This window comes from Erpetoichthys calabaricus, chromosome 4 (assembly GCF_900747795.2).
Source record: "Erpetoichthys calabaricus chromosome 4, fErpCal1.3, whole genome shotgun sequence".
NCBI lineage: Eukaryota > Metazoa > Chordata > Cladistia > Polypteriformes > Polypteridae > Erpetoichthys > Erpetoichthys calabaricus.
This window is the reverse complement of record NC_041397.2, coordinates 51,066,474-51,087,509: the sequence shown is the minus strand read 5'-3', so window position 1 is coordinate 51,087,509 and position 21,036 is coordinate 51,066,474. Positions and strand designations below refer to the sequence as shown.

The following is a 21,036-nucleotide window of genomic DNA, read 5'->3' as shown; positions in this document are numbered from 1 at the left end:
TGCAGTGTCGTCAATCGCTCAGGCAATTTGGAATGGAATGAAAGTATCAGAAATAGAGGAATCAACTGAACCTGGAGATGCTGTAGCAAAATTGATATCTAGAAGCATCTAAAGTATATCTAAGTAATATTTGTATATTTGCCCACATTTAAATGTTTGAACGTTACAATTTTGCTGAAAACAAACTTATCACTCCAATTTACTTAAATTCTCCAAAATAACCTCCAGTCAAGTTTTGAAGGTCACCAAAGTACCACTCCCTACCGCACTACTTGGTAGCTTAATTCAGGTGTCTGATTATCCATGTGACCAAAAACTTCTTAACATTTTGTGCGAAATCTGCCCTTAACAAGTTCCATCTGTGTCCCCATGTTCCTGAATCTCCCATCTAAACCAATGCTGACTCCTCCCTCATAAATCTGTTCTTGCTATGTGATGCTCAGTTATTTTATTTATTATTGTCTCCATTAATACTTGTGAGGCTTACTGGTATATAGTTACCTTGGATCAGCTTGATCACCTTATTTTATATTATAATCCCTAATTGTTATATTACTTCTACACTGTAAATTCTAACCTGATTTTTGAAAATACTGAATCTCTTATTGATGTTTTAATTAAGTGTTAATAAACAGAATTGGATATATTTATGAAGTTTTTGTTCTTGTACTCTACTATTTGTAAGGTATTTATCCCTCTTAATATTTTATGTAATTAACGTCCCCACTACTAAAATAATTTACAGTATGTTTGTCTCCGCATAACTATGTGTACATCAGCATGTGTTGGTGTAATCTGGATTTATACAGTATAGTGTTTGTTAATAATGCATTACATTACTGACAGGATCAATGTACAGAAATTAGTGGAAAGTGGAAAACTGACTACTTTAGGATTTTCATAGCTTCCCACTGGCTTATAATTGTACATTTCAACAACCTATACAGACTTATCAAAAAATAGAGAAAGAAAGGTAAAAATAATATATAATATGTAAACTTTTAAAATTTTATTGAAGGTCCTGCGCAAAGTCGTTAGCCCCTAGTAAAAATCCACAGATCATTATTAAGCAATAATAAACTAATGATAATGCAATAATAAACTAATGTCACAGATAAATTCACAAATTCAGAAGCTAGACATTTAATTTGTTTTGAGTTGTATCTTTTTTTTCTTTCTTTCTTCTCAGTACAACCCACAGTGATAGTCACATTGTGGCTAATCTGCTTTGTTCACAGGCACCACTGAGCCCAGTGTAGTAGATTTGAAGGTTGGGAACCTGATGCATACAATCCCCCATTATCAGTGGAGAGTCAGAGACCCAGCAGTTCTCGGTATAAATGGATCCTATGGATCCAACATTCCCTTTAACCAGATATTTTGGACTTGTAGAATGTAGTGCATTGTGTTTAACACATACATATCTATGCAATGAGTCCGAATGACAATGTAATTAAAACAAGCATTATGATTTTCTTGCTTAGTACAGTTTGCTTCTAATACAATAACAACTTTCTTTACAACTTTCCCTATTGTTCTGACCAGACAGCCAACTGTATTTACATGCTTCTATTAACAATCAACTTCAAAGTATCTGGCTAGTACCTCCATTTGTTGTTTCCAAAGTTTCAATCAGATAGTACAGTAAATGAATGTTCAATATTAAATGAAAATAAATATTTTATTTTTTTGATTTTTGGTTATTTTTCTTTTTCTAATGTTACACAATTTGCAGTATATATCGTATTCAAGGTTAAGAAACACTGACACAAACACACAAGTCCGTGTGAAATCAAAAAGTATAGTATCCTCTACTTAAATTGTAATTGTCTTTTTAGAAATGAGTTGACCTATTATATATGATGAAATCTTTCAACAAAATCCTTGGTAGCACATTTCAATATTCAGTGAAAATAAACTTGTAATTATCATATATAACCCAAGGCAAATAGTGTATCACACAATCACATTTTTGTTATAGCATTTATAGAAGGAACTGGTGCTACATTGTTTTCTTTCCTTTGTCATTTGTGTAATCCTGCATTTGTGAGTGTAAATCTTTTTTTTTTAATCAACATGTTTGTGTGTGTGTGTATGTTTGTGTATACTGATTAAAATTTGACCAATTTTTGTATGTCAAAATGATTTAGTGCCTGAATGACTATTGTGACAAGAAATGCCAAAAGACATGATAAAAGCTTGGGGCAGCCTCCCGTATATTGTATCCTGGCTGTTAAAATTGAAATAATTGAACAGAGATGTTCACAAGACTGAGTCCAAAACAGAACTGATGAAAGGCAATAAAGATGGTGGCTTTAAAGGCCCGGTCAGGAAGTGATGTCATCTTTAGTGCCGGAACCGGAAATGACGTCCTCTCTGGGCCCAGAACCAGAAGTTATGTTGTCGGGACTGGAAGGGTGATGTCATCGAGGGTGCCGGAACCTTGTGGGTGTGCAAGTATCTGAGAAATTCCTTCATCACACCCTGCCACCCCCTGGTCAGAGGTGGTATTACAATTACTTAGACCCTTTAGGTGCCTCCTAATCGCACACGTGTGACACTATTTAAAATGAACAAAGGGAAGAATATTTATTATAAATATGAGGGGAAGCAGATCTTTTATCAAAAGTTTTGAAATCGAATGAGGAATTTACTGAATGACACAAGTACAGAAAAAAAGTCTTTTCTAATTCTTTAATTAGCAATGGTCATGTGAAAATGTAAATAAATAAACAATTATATCCTATCAAAACTGAGTTTCATTTTCAGATAAAAATAAAAGCATACTGAAAATTCTTTTAATTTGTTAGCCTACATCTTTCTCTTAAATCTTATTGTTATATTTAAAATTATTTTGGGTAATTATCAAGAAAAAGTTAAGTGATGGGTCCACTAAGATAACTTTATTTAAATGGTAAGAATTTTTCAAAATCAAATTTGCTTTAACATTTTCTTTACTTAAAAGGATAAAATGCTAGTTGTAAACATTAATATTTTATTTAACATTATACTGTTATTTTCTTGATTGCATAATACTAAAGATAACTAATTATCAATGAACATTTCAAAATTTTGTCAGATGCAGCATCTCTGTTTTAATGTGTTAAATAATGGCTTGTATTTTACACCAGTTAGCACAAGCATAAGAAAATAAGAAATTTTACAAGAAATAGGATATGAATAGATTTGCATAGTTCTGAACTATTTTTATGTGTTAGTTCTACTTTTGCGTCCATTTTGTGTTCCATTAATATATAACTGTAGGTTTTATGTTTATACAAGTGGATACCATTATACTGCTATATCAATGCTGTGCAGTACTATCTGATACACACTTTTTTCCCTTTGCAGATGGTTAAGTAGACTGAATATGGCAGCTGCAGGCTATGCAGAAAGAGAAAGGATAAAACAAGATCAAGGTAAAGTGAATTCTTACCTGTGAGTTCTCAAAGTGTGGTTAAAAAAAAAAAGTAAATGTCTCTTTCTAATGAGCAAATTAAATCCAAAATTAGTGATCCACTCAGCTGCACCATAGTTTGTTTTTCCTTTCTTCTAAAGTAGAAAGAAGCACAACAGATTTTTGAATTTATTTTATTGCACAATTGTAAGCTGTAAAATCCATTTTCACTCCAAGTAATTAATTTTTGATTATGTCTAACATGTGCACTCCCAGACATCAGTGCAACATGTTAATATTCAAAAGAGATGGTAGAAATCAAACCATTTGTCCTCCTTCCTCAATTATTTGCTTATTCAAACTCTGAATTTTTAAGGGCCTGTTTTGTTTTTGATTCATGAATAGAACAAATGGTATTTAGTAAAATTTTAAAAAGCATTATTTTTGTGTTAATATTATTAAATGATATGTTCAACAATTTTGACATGTGAACTCATTATTATTGTTATTTTTAATTATTATTTATTTAGCAGAAATTTTTTTCCAAGTAATTTACAAATAAAAGAGAGTAAAAGTCATTCCTTTACTAGTACAAAGTTCAGATGCCACTTAGCATGTAGTGCACAATACCCTGGAGCATGTGCACCTTCTGTCTGCAGTAGTGATAAGCAGCATCATAATAACCAAACTGGGGGCAATTTTTTTTTGTCAGAAAAAATTGTTTAAATCAAGGTTTGCTATTCCAAGACCGCAAGCCCATGTTGAACATTTTATTAGTAGTAGTAGCAGTAGTATTACATCACTTTAAACTACTACATGACATAAAATACAACATCACTTAATTATGAATAAGTAAGTAAAATTTATGAAAAATCAAAGTAACATTTAATTTTCAGGGATTAATGCAAGCAATGTCATCAGTGAGATGGGTTTGCAAGTATGTAATATTGGTTTTGGCATTAAACTGGATACTCCAGAGCATCAGATAGCTTTTATTTCTTAAAATATGTCATGATGGTAAGTGGCATAATGAGTCTATATGTCAAGAGGCCTAAAGGACTCATGATGTGTTTGTCCCGACAGTATTACATAATTGACACTGTGACTTTGTATGTTAACTTAAATTCCTTTGTTTTATACTGTATCTTTTAAATTCTTATTCTGCTTTGATCCATATTGTAATTTACTAGCTTTTGGTCATAAATACATTAACTGGTATTTTTAAATTGTGTAAAATTTATTTTTATTGTTAGAACAATACTCCCAAGTAATATTTAAGCTATCAAAAAATCTAACACATTTTTAATGAGTAAGCACAAATGACAAAGATGTCTGTTAATATTTTGGCATACACAGGTGGGGATTAGAATGCCCTGCAGCATTAAAGTCACATGTGTGCCTGTTCATCAGGAACCTTTTTAAATATGTGTCATTTGCGTCTCACTGAAAAGACTAAACAGAGCCTTGTGATCTCCAGTCAAATCTTTTTTCATATTTCTTAGAAAGCCATAAATCACAGTGCCAGATTGTTTCTTAAATGCAGGAATAAGTAAACAAAGGGTTCATTTAAGCATAGGATTTGCAACTGGCTAAAATTAGCTACTGGTTTTAAGACTTAATGACATAGTCAATATGAGTTATTAGGATCTTGTGATTTGTTGTCATTGAACCAAAAAAGTATTTGAAGTCACAATGCATAAATACCAGGACCACATATTTAGAATGAAGACAATCTTATCTGTCTGTCTATGCATCCATCCATATTCAAGCCCTTTTAATCAGATCCAGCACTGTGGAGAGTCAAAGCCTGACTATTCAGTATACATAGTTTTAAATCTCAAATTTAAATTTTTATAGTCTTACCTCATTTACTTTAAATTTGTTGTATGACATTCAAGTTTAATATCCCTCTTTTTAGTCCTATCAAATGATAATTAATGAAAAGCAGTAGTGTAAAATTAGTGGCTAATTAGAAAGAAAACGTTTACTTTTTCTGTAGAAATATTTTCTGCTTTGGTAAACAGTTTTTTTCCTGTTTCTAATTGTTTTTCACACTTTTATTTTGGACCAATCTCACACTCATGAAACAATCATTATGGAAATGGTGTGTTAGGATATAGTGGGTTGGATAATGAATGACTGACTGACTGAAATTATTAATTTTGGATTTAAAGTTGTTGGCTAAAGCAGTCTCTTTTGTGGAATTTTAAGGATGTTCCTTGCGGAGTTGGAACAGATTACAGGAGTTGTGACCTTTTTTTTTTTTTTTTTTTTTTTTAAATATGCTTTTAATTCCTGGTAGGCTTAGAAGAGAATAAACAAGAGACTGTGCCATATGGGTGGGTTCATCAAATGTTTAAAAATATGAATACATAACCTTTCATTACTAATTAAACCTCACAAATATGTATTTGGAGGGCGTCCTTGAGTTGTGTAAGTGATTATGAGGTAACATGCTTGTTCATGTTCATTCAGAATCTATGTTAGCTAAACATCTTCCTACAATGCTGGCTATTCCTCATTTTTGTACTTTAAAATTAAGTTCTGTATCCAAAGTGGATAAATACAAAGCTGATCAGGATCCTTTCTTAATAAGACAATAAACTATCCTTTCAAGGACCCTTATGCAGCATACAGAACTTTTGTTGGTGTGTCAGTCCGCCACTCATCCTCTCTGTCTTCGTGGAGATTTGCAGTCCTCATGAGTTTTCACACCACACGGCTCCCTTCTGCAGAAACTCACATCTGTCACAGGTTGAGTCGCTACACAAACTAACAAGTTATCAAAAAATATGAAAGTAGCAAAGCAGTGAGTGTTACTGCACGCGACTGTGGCTAGTTCCACTCTTTGAAGTACGCATTTTACTTAAATATGAGTGTGATATTATTGTATGTTATGTTGTACATCATATTTGACCTCTCCCCTGTAATTATTGAGATACGCCTATATAGACTTGTGTCCCCAGTGCCAGGCTCATTCAGCTCTGTGGTGCCACGCTGGCCTCACATCACAATATTTGCTTAAGCCAGTCGCACATCAGATTTCTAGGAAAATATCTGGCAAATCAAGTTTAACAGCAAATATAGCATATTCGCTGAGAAAAACACTTTGCCGAATTTTTAATCACTTTTGAGGTTTGTTTGACACATACATTGCAATAATGGCTCTGTGATACGCAAGTCATCATTTAGCTGGTTTGACTGCATTTCAACACCTTACCCAGGGTGTCTTCATTTCCATCTTTCTCCGAAATGTGCTTAGATGGGTCAGAGTTTCTGTAAATATACGCCACATCTCCTGTCAAGTTTTCTTTTTTAAATCACTATTTTTTTGTGCAATGTTGTGTTGTCTGGGCCTTTTTTCACATGTGCACAAGTTTTATAGATGTGACCCCAGGTCTTCTTCTGTGTGCTTAGACATTCAATTCATAATGAGTTATGGCTATGCTATAGTAGTCTAACATTTAATTCTTTGAATTTGGTAAATCCCATGGTGTGACACCTGTATTTGCTTTCCCATGAAGGAAGGAGATCTCGATGAGCTGAATTAAAAGTCCATCCATTCATTATCCAACCCGCTATATCCTAACACAGGGTCACTGGAGTCTGCTGGAGCCAATCCCAGCCAACACAGGGCGCAAGGCAGGAAACAAACCTGGGGCTGGGCACACACACACCCACACACCAAGCACACACTAGGGACAATTTTAAGATCGCCAATGCACCTAACCTGCATGTCTTTGGACTGTGGGAGGAAACCCACGCAGACACGGTGAAAACATGCAAACTCCACGCCGGGAGGACCCGGGAAGCGAACCCGGGTGTCCTTACTGCGAGGCAGCAGCGCTAAACTGGTTTGGATACTGCCATCATATTCCTTTCTACCAGGACTAAGCAAACTATTCACTTTGGGTTCAATCATCTAGCAGTGAGGTGTGTGAGAAAGTTAAGATGAACATATCGAAAGACTATCAATATATAAAACAAAAAAAGTTAATTCACTATTTGTTATGATCTTGAAAGTTTTCTGAGCATTAAAGTCCCAATAATTACTCAAAATGGTCTAAAGGTTCCAATAAATAACAATATTCAGAGAAAGAAACTAGAATCAATAGCCAACTCCCAAGCTCATTCGAAGTGAACTATAAGGTACTGTGGTTGACCCCACCTTTTATAGATTTGAGGGCAGTCACTTGACAGTGATGGGTAGATAGTCCTGCTTCTTGTGGGACCACCCACAAATTACACACCTAATAAAAGATGCTTAAACATCAAAATAATCAGCAATGTTAACAGTGAACTTCTGGCTGAAATACATCACTTTTGGCTTATACACTGGTAATGTTGGATAGAAAGCGAATAAATGTCAAATAGGGATGCTTTGCATATAGATGAGTGCAAGCTGACAGTTTAGAGAATTGCTTTTCAATGGAAATTTGCCTGCATTAACTAGTCAATTTTACTTTTTCAAGAAAAATTGAGAGGAATTTGACATTATGGTGATTGCTAAAACGCAGCTGCTTTAAACCCATTTAATGATAAATGTAAATTTCTGTGATTTTTCTGAAAATTCATAAGCACAGTATTGCATGTCCTTCAAGACCAAGACTTTTTTGAGATATCTTTGTCTTGCATTCATGCAGGATGGTAGAAATAAAGTATTAAGCGGTATAGATTTCACTTTATGAACAAACTTCATAATATGATGAAGGTACACAATTCAACCTTCACTATCTGAGTGTGTGTGTGTGTGTGTGTGTGTGTGTGGGGCTTAGAAGGGGCAATAGAGTATTTTTCAACAAATGTTCCAAGCCTGTACCTTTAACAAACAAAAAATACAATTTATTCATAGCAAAACAATATGTGTGTGTGTGTATATTTATATATAATATACACTAGCCGTCCCCCACATGGTATGTGAAACAGGACAAACTTAATAAACAGGTATCGCTATCGCGGAGACAAGGTACACTCCAAAGAGTAGGTACACCGACTCGAACGGAGGGTAGTGCGTGAGTGAGAAGGGCCCTGCCCAGCTCCCCACTCCTGACGTCACGCTTCCCCCTCCCCTTGGCCCGCAGCCTCTGACTCGGATTAGCGTGAATATATTACTCCTGCAAGTGAACTATGATACTTAGCACGATGGGATAAGTCGCAAAATCAACCGGAATGTTCAAACAAATTATACAAAAAAATTGGATCTAAATCCATTAAGTAGTTCTCTTGTGAAAGTGGACAGACATGCATACAGACAGACAGATGTTGATTTTTATATATAGAAAGATATATATGAAGTCAGGACAATAAGAAATAACACAAAATGCAAGTCTAAGTTAGTTTAGTGTTCACTATCCATTGCTTCCTTAAAGCAGCTCACACACATTTAAATTAATTCTCACTTTTGTAAAGAATTCCTCAGGGATACAGCATTTATTCATCACTGGCTTTTAAATGCTTTTGTAAGATTTCTGATCTTTTAGCTAGTTGAATGATGAAACCTTTATTTACATATACATTTATTTGCATGGTAGACGCTTTTATCCAAAGCAACTTATAAAAGAGGTAAACATAATCGAGTAACATTAGGCTAGGGCCTGTTTTTGTTAAGCAAGTGTAGTAGGGCTGGTAACAAAAGTTGAAAGCGAACAGTAGCAACGGTGAAAAAATATATAATAATTAATAAATGTTCAACCTTAGGTCACAATCGATAAAGCAATTAAACTTAATCTAATTACAAATTAATCAACAATATAAAATATTACAGAGGAAAGTTTTTTTTTTTTTGCATTCAATTAGACAGATATTCACAGCACAGATGGGAATTTCTTCTTGAATACATTGAGTCAGCAGTACAGATTGAGATGGGTAGCTCATTCCACCAACACAGGAAAAGAGTCTGGATTGAGACTTTATACCACACAGAGGCAACATCACCAGATGCTGTTCTTTTGCAGTCCTGATTGGGCGAGATGAAGCATAGCATCTCACCAGTGTCTCCATATACATTGGCGCTGATCCACTGACTACTCTGTAGACAAGCATCAGGGATTTGAAAATGTGTGCTGCTACAGGGAGCCAATGTACCGACCCGAAGAGAGGAGTGGCATATGCCCACCTTGGCTGGTTAAATACAAGACAGACTGTTGCATTCTGGACCATCTGCAGCAGCTTGATAGGACATGCATATTGTCCTGCCAGAAACGAGTTGAAGTAGTCCAGACGTGATAAGAGCAGAGCCTGGACAAGAAGTTATGCTGCATACTCTGTCAGAAAAGGTCTGATCTTGCAGATATTGTATAGTGTGAACCTCCATGAACAAGAAACAGTAGAAATGTGGTCAGAAAAAGATCAATCACCACTCCAGCGTTGCGTGCTAACTTGGAAGGTGTTAGCGACAGTTGGCCAAGCTGTGCAGAAATAGGGACTTGAGCAGACTGGCTGGCTGGGGTCACAAGAAGCTTGTTTTTATCCAGGTTGAGCTGTAGATGGTGGTCCTTTATATATTTTTTTCTATATGTCTCTCAGTACTTTGATACAGTAATGTTGACTTCTGTGTGAGGTTTTCATGTTGTTCTTGTGACTTTTGTCTGAATATTCTAATTTACTCCAGCATAAGCCTCTCTAAAGTGGCGTGAATAAGGATGTGTGCATGTGTGTACAGCTTCTGGATTATTGCAGAATAGAAAAAGGTGTAATAGAAAGTGAATCAATGGATTCTCAAAGATTATTTTTGAGATTAAAAAAAAATCAAATACTCTTAACGTGTTTTCTTATTTTAGACTACTGGAGTGAAAGTGAACATGAAGAAACCGATGCACCTTCGACACCAAAACAGGACAGTCCACCCCCTCCCTATGACACATATCCTCGCACCCCTTCAGTAAGTTATGCAGATTTCTTATTTGTACAATCTTCATCATAGAGGAGTGCTGTTCCCTTTTGTTACTTTATTAACAAAGCTGCTGTCCATAATGCCTCTGCATTTTCAGATATCGAACAAGTTCTTTATGATCTCTTTTGAAATCTTTCTCTCTCTGTGGCATGTTACCTGGCACAAGGTTTCAGTGGTCAGAGTCCACCATTGTGATCTGCACATGTCTTTTCCTTTGTTTATGGTTGGTTTATCTTTCTGCATTGTATATGGGTAGAGTGCCCACCTATTGTTAGGTTCAATTCTTCATTTATGTGAGCACACTGAAGGTTTGAGTGATTGAGGGGAAAAAAGCTATATGTTTTATGACTCAAAATCATTGCACAAATGATGTGTTGTTTTGAAACTAATGACATTGCATCAGTAGAATTGGTGAAAAATGCTTATACAGGTAAGTGACTGAAGGATCTGTTTAATTGTGTAGGACAGTGGTGTAACAGATAGCATTTTTAGACTGAATTCCAGAATGGGATATCCATTGTCTATGCATTGTCTGTTCTCACATAGAAGTTCCCCCACAGTCCAAAGATAAGCTGTACTTTAGTGGTGTTGTGACTAATTTCTCCCTGTAATGCCCCATCATGCAATCCAGGATTTGTTCCTGTCAGGGTGTAACTATCAGAGATCCTATCAAAGAAATAGCAAGTATAGACCCTGCATGTGACAAATTATTTTTTATGTCACAGTGTCTTAAATGAATAACTCTGCTGACTGATTAGTCATTCTTGTACCATATAAACCTGTCAGACAGTCAAGACTGTTATAGTCTTGCTAAATCCAGAAGTATCATATATACATCTGGAGACAATCATAAACAAATATTGCTTAAAACTGGGTGGGAACAGTTAGATGACTCACTGAGTGTCACATTTCTAAACCATGCCAATGCCTCATGAAGGTGATACTCAAAGTAAGGGTGGTGATTTTTGAACTACAAAGGTCAGAGGTACTCTTGTTAACCTTGTCTGACAGACAACAAGATTCTGTTTGCGGTGAACTGTCTACAGTTGAAAAGCCACAAAAAAAACCCATTAGACATATAAATGTGTGTCACATATGCAGAGAACACATTGCATGGTTTCAAAATAAACAAAATTGTTTTTTAAAAGATAAACATAATCTGATGCAAGGGAAAAACCTTTCTGCAGTATTGGATTATACATTAGCATTCAACTGCATCAATTGATGAGTGGTATATGTGAACGATATGTTGTTGCAAATGCTGTGTGTGTTCTCTGTTGTTTAGCATTTTGACGAAAGTGTAGGAATGAATGTAAGCTTGAAAGAATTGGCAGCTATATTCATGAAGATATCAATTGCAATATATGCATACGTACTTATAAAATTTGTGGAATAACAATTTCAATTCAGTACTTATAGTGTTACACTGTTATTACACAGTGAGTATAAGGAAATAACACCAGTTACTCTATAATCATACAGATAATTCTATGGTAATTACAGCGTAATTAGGGATACCTAATCCAAAGTGATATCAAATATTGACTGTTGTATTGATTCAATTTATTTATCACTCTTTACAGAGTTCAGCATCAGAACCAGATTTGCGAAGTGAGGAAGAATATACTTTAAAGTAATTTTGTAAAACACAAAAGCATTAATTACTTGATAAAATATAAGAACACAAATGGTGAAGAGCCTTTACAATTAACAATGCATGAAAATCACAATTAGTACAAATAGCACCGGAGACTAAAATGAAACAGTAAAACTACAAGTAAATGAATAAAATGCATATGCTTTAGGGCTGCAACGATTAGTCGACGTAATTGAAGACGTCGACTACAAAAAATCGTCGACGCGGATTTTTTATTGTCGACACGTCATAAACAGAACCTTCAGTAGAGACTCCAGTCACAAAGAACCACAGTGGTTTTAGTAACTGCAATGCACTACATGAACGTCTGGGGGCAGTATTGTTTGTTATTGTTTGTCAAGACTGCACACAGTCCTACCAACGAAGAAAGAACGTCTGAGGAGAAGAAGAATGTAGAGGAAAATAAACGTGGTTGCAGTGGCGAGTAGGATAGAGTAAGGGGAAGAAGATGGAAAAAAATTGGGACAGAAACTTTCTAAAGTGTGGGAGCACTTCACTGAAAAAGAAAAAAAAGTTTTCACAGCAGCACCATCGCGATGCATGAGCATCTGAAACAAAAGCATCCTGGAGATGTGATGCCGCCGTCTCTTGAGAATTTATGCTGCCGCTGTTAGCTAGTTAGTTAGGGTCAGATCAGGAGGGGAGGGAGAGCATGAACGAGACTGAGAAAATAAAAGTGAAAAAGGCTAACTTTTACAAGTAACAAATTTACACCCAATCTGTTCATTTTCAAATAATATTGCATTAGTGCGATGATATTTTCTGATTGGTACTATTCAGGTCATACAATGATTTCTTTAAAATGTCACATATATTTATTGGTCTCTTTTTTCCCCGGTGCTACACACTGACACTAGAAGGCGTGAGCTTATTCAGTGCTAGCAGGAGCACGCAGGTGGCCAGTTGCTTGTGCTATAAAAAACTTGACCTGGCAGCAATCAAAGCACATGTACTGTGCAAGGCATGTACGGAGTCCACTGAGAAAAGAAGAGTGTTCATGGCTCACCTTACAGAGGAACATTCTTTCCTCTGCATGTCCTGGAGTCCTGTGCAAACTGGGCAAGATCGGGAGTAAAAAAAAAAACGTGGTCACTGATTACAACCGGAAGAAGGTATGCGAATGAATATGAATAATATTGCATCCGTGCCACAATGTTTTCCAAAATGTACTATAAGGTCATAAAATTAATAATTCCAAATATCATATATACCTATATCTCTGTTTTTTTTGTCAGTGCGACTTTGACATCACAGGCCTTAAGGCGCATACTAATTCATACTTATTCAAAATTGAATAAAAAAATGAGATATGAATAAGGCAGATTCACCAGCGTTTGTGTGTCAGATTTTATCCATTCAGATCAGAGAATTTCCAGTTCGATTGTCTCAAAACACTCACATCTACAGTTATTCCCAGTTTCAGATAAAAAGTAACAGTATCAGATCCCTGGGTAGGAGGGCGGTAGTATGTATCGTGATCGTGACTGAGAGAATAAAATTGAAAAAAAAACGGTAACTTTTACAAGTACTGTACATTTAATACAGTGGCTGTTACAGACGCAAATCAAATGTATGTGTTTATTGTATAATATTAACAATAAGAGCAACTCACTACTCAAAACGGTAAATATAGGAGGCAGACAGGGTCAAACTGGGAGACTCTTGATTACAAGTCAGCAATTCCTACTGCTGTGCCACGGAAGCTATTGTATCGTCCTTGAACCTTTTGTGAAAGTGTTTATTTGATCTTTGCACTTCAGGCTTTTGTGACAGATAGGGGGCGCTATCGCTCCCTTGAACCCTCAGATCAGACGCCAGACACCAGATAAAAGTCCAAATATAATTTTTATTCTGACAATAACGTGCACAAAGCACCCTCCTCTCCACAATACTCATATAAATCAATAATACTACCAACAATACTCAATAAACAATCCTCCACTCTCCCAGATGCGTTGCCACCCTTCCACCCAGCTCAGCTCAATGCTGGGATTTCCCACAGTCCTTTTATACTTGTTGACCCGGAAGTGTTTCTGTCCCTCAGTCCATGTGACTCTTAACACTTCCGGGTCAGGTGAAAAGTCCTTTTCTTCATCCCGGAAGTACGTAATTTCTTCTGTCCCTGTGACTAGGACGTACTTCCGGGTTATAGTACACATAGCAATCCCTGGGCCTCCCTGCAGCATCCCATTGCGGTCCCCATGGTATCCAGCAGGGCTGTGCAGTAAAACTCCAATGTCCATGAGGCCCTGCTGGAATTTGGGGCACCTCCATGTTGCAGGGAGGGCGCCATCTGGCGGCCTGGGGGTATTGGCCGGGATGAATGGCCAGCCATATCCCACACTTTACACATTATATAGTTTATGTCTACATTTTGTCATTTATTACTAAAACTAGCAAAATACCCGCGCTTCGCAGCGGAGAAGTAGTGTGTTAAGGTTATGTAAACATATATATACATAAACATATATACATATATATATACATATACACATCCACATATATATATATACATATATCAACATATATATACACACATACATACACATATATATACATATACATATTTGTATATCTACATATATATACACATATATACATATATACATATACATATTTGTATATATACATATACATATTTGTATATCTACATATATATACACATATATACATATATATACATATACATATTTGTATATCTACATATATATACACATATATACATATATATACATATACATATTTGTATATCTACATACATACACATATATCTATCTATCTATCTATCTATCTATATATATATATATATATATATATATATATATATACACACACACATATATATACACATACATATATATATATATATATATATATATATATATATATATAGCTGATTACCCAGTGGATTCGCTCACTGAGTGCAAGAGAAAAAAATGAAATGTATGTATAAAATAAGTTTAATTGCCAAATTTATTTTTCCACAAATAAAGAGCACTTACAATAACATAGAAATCAATATAAACAACATTAACATCATTATCATATGAGAATATGAAGTAATATATAAGAAGCACATTGCATATAAATATAAATTATTAAACAGTAAAATGTTCTTCTATAATACGCTACCGTGGCTATTCGTTTGTCTGTCCAGGATTTTAAATCAGCTGTAGCTCGCAAACCGTTTCACCTATTGACTTGAAATTTGGTACACATATACTACGTCACGTCAACTATTCGCTTTCCCACACATATGAACATATATATATATATATATATATATATATATATATATACACATACATATACACACACATACACATATATACATATACATACATAGTGCGTTGCAACACGGGCTGTGATTGTTACATGGGAGGGAGAGGACAAATCACAGCTTCCCGCTTTCTAATCGGGCTTGTGATTGCTGCTTTGACGGATGCCCAGATCCCACAGTATTTCCCCTTAGGAGAGGCGTTAGGCAAGTGTAATTGAATAGCGGTGCTGCAAGTTATTACTCTTTTTATCTTTATTTTATTTTATTGTAGAATGAACTCACAGCTGCGCGCACCAGTGCGTGCGTGGCGGATGCGTACGGCTGACGTTTTCATTGTCTACCACCTTAGCTAATCATTCTTGAGGCAGATTGAAGACTTAAGTGCCAGCTTAACTGAAAAATTAAAGAAAACATACTAAGTTTTAAAAAAATCAGTTTTAACGGGAAAAGATGCCGACGAAAGAAGAGAAGCAGCGGGACGCTAGGGTGAAGAGCTGCTCATTAAGCAGCAAGCGCATCAACCTCTGAGCAAACGAATGGTAAACGTACAGAGAAAGAGGATAAATAACATGAATGCTCATGTCAACTGTATTCACTCCACGTTATCGTGCAGTGCGCTGTTACTGGTATTTTGATAAAAGAATCTGAATAACATATAAGAAGCGTATAAATCATTAAACAGTAAAACATTAACATTTAAGAAGTAAAGATACATTGAGTACTACTGTAGTGCTTTCGGGTATAGTACATTTTTTGTTTGCCCATTACATGCATAAATGTATACATTTTTTGGTGTACCTACCCAAGAACACGCGACATGACCCGGCAGTTAAAAATTTATTGCTCCAGCAATTTTAACTCTGTTACAAAGTCATCTAATATGGTATTGCAAACGGCAGCGGGAGCGTTTCTATATACTCAATTTAAACTTACTGTTTACACCGTGCTTTGAAGATGCATAGTATGCGACACGTGTTTCGCCGTAATTGTGGGCTCATCAGGAGTACACAGTCACTGCACTCCCTTACGGGAATCGATCCTCGGACGTAGAGGCGAAGCCCCTAACGTTGTGCCACGGCGTGTGGTTCGTTCATTTGACAGCATGTAGATCGGGGTAATTACATTGCAGGCATTCGTAGTCTGATTCACAATCTGATTGTATGGGTGGTTACCTACCAGGTAACGCTTGTGGTTGGTGAGCAAGTCGGCTAACTTCTGCCACGGTGCCCTCTTTCAGTTGCGTGAAGCAGATCATACAATGGTTGAAATAGTTTAATATATATAGCAAAATCACCGCGCTTCGCAGGGGCGAATATGGTATTGCAAACGGCAGCGTTTCTATAAACTTAATTTAAAGTTACGGTTTATACCGTGCTTTGTTTCATATTCTTTTCCTACCTTATCAATTCTGTGATGTGTTTTTTGAACAGGTTTGATTCATGGAAGTGATCACTCCTGCTGCGTTCAGTCACTTCACGTGAGCCGCTCTCTTGTGTGATGTTGCGATGTCCACGGGTTTATTTAATGTTAGCTAAGACCCGGCAGTTAAAAGTTTCTCGCTACAGCAATTTTAACTCTGTTACAAAGTGATGCAAACTCTCGTTTATACCTCGTGTCTTCTCATTAAACTTGTATCTCGCGAATATGGCATTGCAAACGGCAGCGGGAGCGTTTCTATAAAGTTAATTTAAGGTTACGGTTTACACCGTGCTTTTTTATACCTCGTGTCTTCTCATTAAACTTGTATCTCGCGAATATGGTATTGCAAACGGCAGCGGGAGCGTTTCTATAAAGTTAATTTAGACTTACGGTTTACACCGTGCTTTTTTATACCTCGTGTCTTATGAAGATGCTTGTATGCATCACTCACTCGCTTCTTATTGTTTCGCTGCCTTTTCAATTGTGTAATGAATGTTTTCTTCAGCGCTCTTTGGGGCTCCTCCTTCTTTTCTACGTACTGAGTTCACAGTCAGTTCACGTGATTACGTGGGAGGCGTGATGACGCGACACGCAACTCAGTCTCCTACGGCCATCTTGCTGCCTTCCATTACAGTATATGGACAAAAAAGAGGTTCCAGTTATGACCATTACGCGTATAATTTTGAAATGAAACCTGCCTAACTTTTGTAAGTAAGCTGTAAGGATTGAGCCTGCCAAATTTCAGCCTTCCACCTACACGGGAAGTTGGACAATTAGTGATGAGTGAGTCAGTCAGTCAGTGAGTGAGTGAGTCAGTGAGGGCTTTGCCTTTTATTATTATAGATATGAAAAATGTTTAAGTTTTAACAATGTATTTTTTGGTTAATTTAAATGAACTTTTTTTTGTTTAAAAACTATGTGCACTTTAGTTTGTATTGTTTAATGTATTTCTTTTTTATTGTGATGGTCACACTAATATAAAAACATATGATTATTTTCAAATTCATATGTTTCACTGGTTGTTATTTTAATTTGATTATTATTAATTTTAATCATGTTAATGCAGAGACATCAAGGTGACATTCACAGGTTGACAGACGTGAGCAGATGAGGTAAGACATGCACTGGAGCCCAGAATAGGATGTGCAACCACAGGTCGCAGGCTTCAAAATAGTCAGGCATGAAATAATCGTGACTAATCGAAAAAATAATTGAACGATTAGTCGACTACCAAAATAATCATTAGTTGCAGCCCTAATGTGCATGCAAGGAAAAGTGACTTAAATTTAAATTTGACCATATAAAGAGTTTTCAGAGAGTAGGATCTGCAAACTTAAATGAGCATTTCCCAAGTGTGGTATGTTCAGCCCAGTTCATTTCAGTTTTTTCTTATATAGCACTCTTGACTGAGCACATGCTCGGAGTCACTATATATATTGACAGCTTTATCATAATGAGTCCTTAGAGTAACAAGAAGATGGTGACAGAGGATTTCTCATGTCTGGCAAGTTGGTATGAAGCAAACAGCAAGGAGAGTTAATCTAAGGTGTTAGAATTAACAGCTGTCATAAGAATAACAAGAAGGCATCAAAAAGGGCAGCCAACCATATATTGTGCCCTGGCTGCAAAAAGGGTTGTTTAACTGAGTTGTATTCAGGTTTGAGTCCAGAACAGAACTGACTTGAAGGCTGTAAATATGGCGGCTTTAATGGCCATGACAGGAAGTGATGTCATTGGGGCCAGAACCGGAAGTGACATGATCAATGGGCCCGGAAACGGTAGTGATGTCGTCCATGGAACCAGAATCGTGCGAGATATCCCGTGGATGGTCTGCAGAGGATTGAGAGAAAAATTCAGTGCACCTCACCACCATCTGGTCTGATGTGGAACTACTGTTATTCAGGCCCTTTAGCTGCCTCCCACTCACATGTGTGTGACACAGCTCATTAAAATTACCAGTAGACTTTTGAATAAAATGTACAATTGTAAAGTAAGCCAGTGTAGTTGATCTATTTGAGTGACAATGTTTTACTTGGGCATGGCCTGTGAAAGAATACTGGCAGTAGAGTTTTGCACATCTTCTATATGCCTTTAGTAAACAAGGCAGGGTAGCATAATGTTTGGGAGTTCATGCTTTAAAACTCGATTCAAGGCTTTGGGAGTTTAACATTGCTTCCTAATTTAGAAATGCAATGAATAATAAAATCATTCTGATCTTTATGCTTTTGTTTTTACAGGGCAAACTCATAAATATGAGTGAAATACTTTAAGTACTGCAGTATTGCAATATTTTCAGTTAGCACCATCATGTAACATAATCATGCTTTTGATGTGCTAATAATAAGCTCTATATTTTTTTTTGAAAGGAGGTGATAATTCACTCTTTCAGGAGGTATCATGAAAGTGAAACTAATCTGGCAGAGGAGAATGTTATTTTTCAGTCATTCATTCTGCTTTTGGTTCTTTGTAAAGTATATCCTTGGTTTACATTCAAAGGCAAGATTATTTAATTAATAATAACATTTTAAATGTTCTTGTGGCTAATGTAAACTGCTCCTTCACTGGTTTCTTGAATTCTATCAGAGATTAATATGATGAAGTACTTTTGAAAATATTAAATTGTAACAAATATTACATTGTAACAAAAACTGCTGCTTGGAATTGATCACCCTGATCACTAGAATCAGACTTCGTGGCTCAGTTTTCTATTTGTCATTTTAAAACAGCCAGCATCCAGGCTAGCAGTAAATTGGACTAATTGGACTTTGCTTGTTGCCTTTATAATCCGCCCTAAAAGTCATACCTTTGTTATCACTAATTTGTTCCTGCATCTTCGTAATTCAGAATATGCTTGTGTAGGGACCAGAGGCTATATTATAAGCAACAGGTGCAACATGAGCCCACCTCAGTTCATTAAGTAGAACTCTGATTTAAGAGTTAAGAATTTACTTAAATGCAAAATATTCTTTTAACTTGGCCCTCTCAATAGAAGCCATAGCATGTAAATATTTTAACATACATTTATTCAGTTTTGAACTTTTTTTAATCCAGTTAAGGGCCCAAAGATTTTTTAATCTAAAGTTGTTGTATTAGTAATCTTGATGTGATGCTGTATATAAACCCACGCTGCATAAGAGAATAAGGAAGCAAGAGTTTATGGGTTTGGGTAGATAGAAGAGAAAAACCTCGGAGTGTGTAGTATAACTAAAATTCCAAATCACAGTATAATTAAAAATCCAAAAGTGTAAAGAATAGTTTTGGAAGATACCTGTTGTGGCCCACCAGGCTGGCACCGCCATCTGAACCTGACACAGACACGCATGGGACACAAGTTCAATGCACACTTGTTTCATTTTTCTTCTTCCTTGTGGGAAACTCGTTCCCTGTTCCCCCCAAGTATAACACAGTCCCGGCACAAGCACAGCGCAATACCATAAGTCTCTTCTGTTATTCCTTTCCTTCTCTTCCTGTCACTCCTCAGGTCAAGCTTCGTCGTTCCTCCTCCCGACTCTGGCTCCCCGAGTAGTGGCTGCTGGCTCCTTTTATAATGCACCCGGAAGTGCTCCAGGTGCTTGATTACTCACTTCCTGCAGCACTTCTGGGTGTGACGGAAGAACTGCCCATACGGGCTCAGCAGCTCCTGCTACAGCACCACCTGGTGGCGCCTCCAGATCCCAACACGGCTGCACCACACTCCAACTCCCGTGCAGCCCTGCAGGAGTCCAAGGCACTGCTGCAACCCAGGGGTGTTGCCATCTAGCGTCCCAGGGGAGGTAACGCTCTGGCCACACTTGCTCCCCTGGTCCTCCCAGCGTGCAAGCGTCCCAGCCCGGCAAGAGCCCCGGCCACACACTACACTGTATATGATTGTCAAATGCACTTAATTCAGTGCAAAGATGCTGATCAGATCAGCCAGCAATGGGTCACCAGTGATGTCACTCTGGGTTAGGATCACTTATTATACACAGTTGACGTACACAAAACATATTTAAGACTGTTTCCTTTTCATCCATCCATCCATCCATTTTCCAACCCGCTGAATCCTAACTACAGGGTCATGGGGGTCTGCTGGAGCCAATCCCAGCCAACACAGGCTGCAAGGCAGGAAACAAACCCAGGCAGGGCACCAACCCACCGCAGGACACACACATGCACACCAAGCACACACTCGGAACAATTTAGAATCGCCAATCCACCTAACCTGCATGTCTTTGGACTGTGGGAGGAAACCAGAGCGCCCGGAGGAAACCCACACAGACATGGGGGTTTCCTTTTCATTGCAAAGATTTCCTCATTGTGTTAGAGTAGGTGTTTTATGTTTTATTACTTTCCTGGTAATTATCCATGTATCCGGTACGATTTAGTTAGCTAATACACAGGCATTTCATGTT

General features: G+C 36.8%; 1 protein-coding gene across 8 annotated transcripts in view; it reads left to right on the top strand.

Moving 5' to 3' along the window:
- cnksr2a (connector enhancer of kinase suppressor of Ras 2a) overlaps positions 1 to 21,036 on the top strand; it is a 676,696-nt gene that overhangs the window by 517,486 nt on the left and 138,174 nt on the right. For all 8 annotated transcript variants that reach the window (XM_051926925.1, XM_028799452.2, XM_028799451.2 and 5 more), the window contains 2 exons: positions 3,352 to 3,419; positions 10,177 to 10,277. In XM_051926925.1, the coding sequence (XP_051782885.1) occupies positions 3,352 to 3,419; positions 10,177 to 10,277 (169 nt within the window). The remainder of the gene's footprint in view (positions 1 to 3,351; positions 3,420 to 10,176; positions 10,278 to 21,036) is intronic.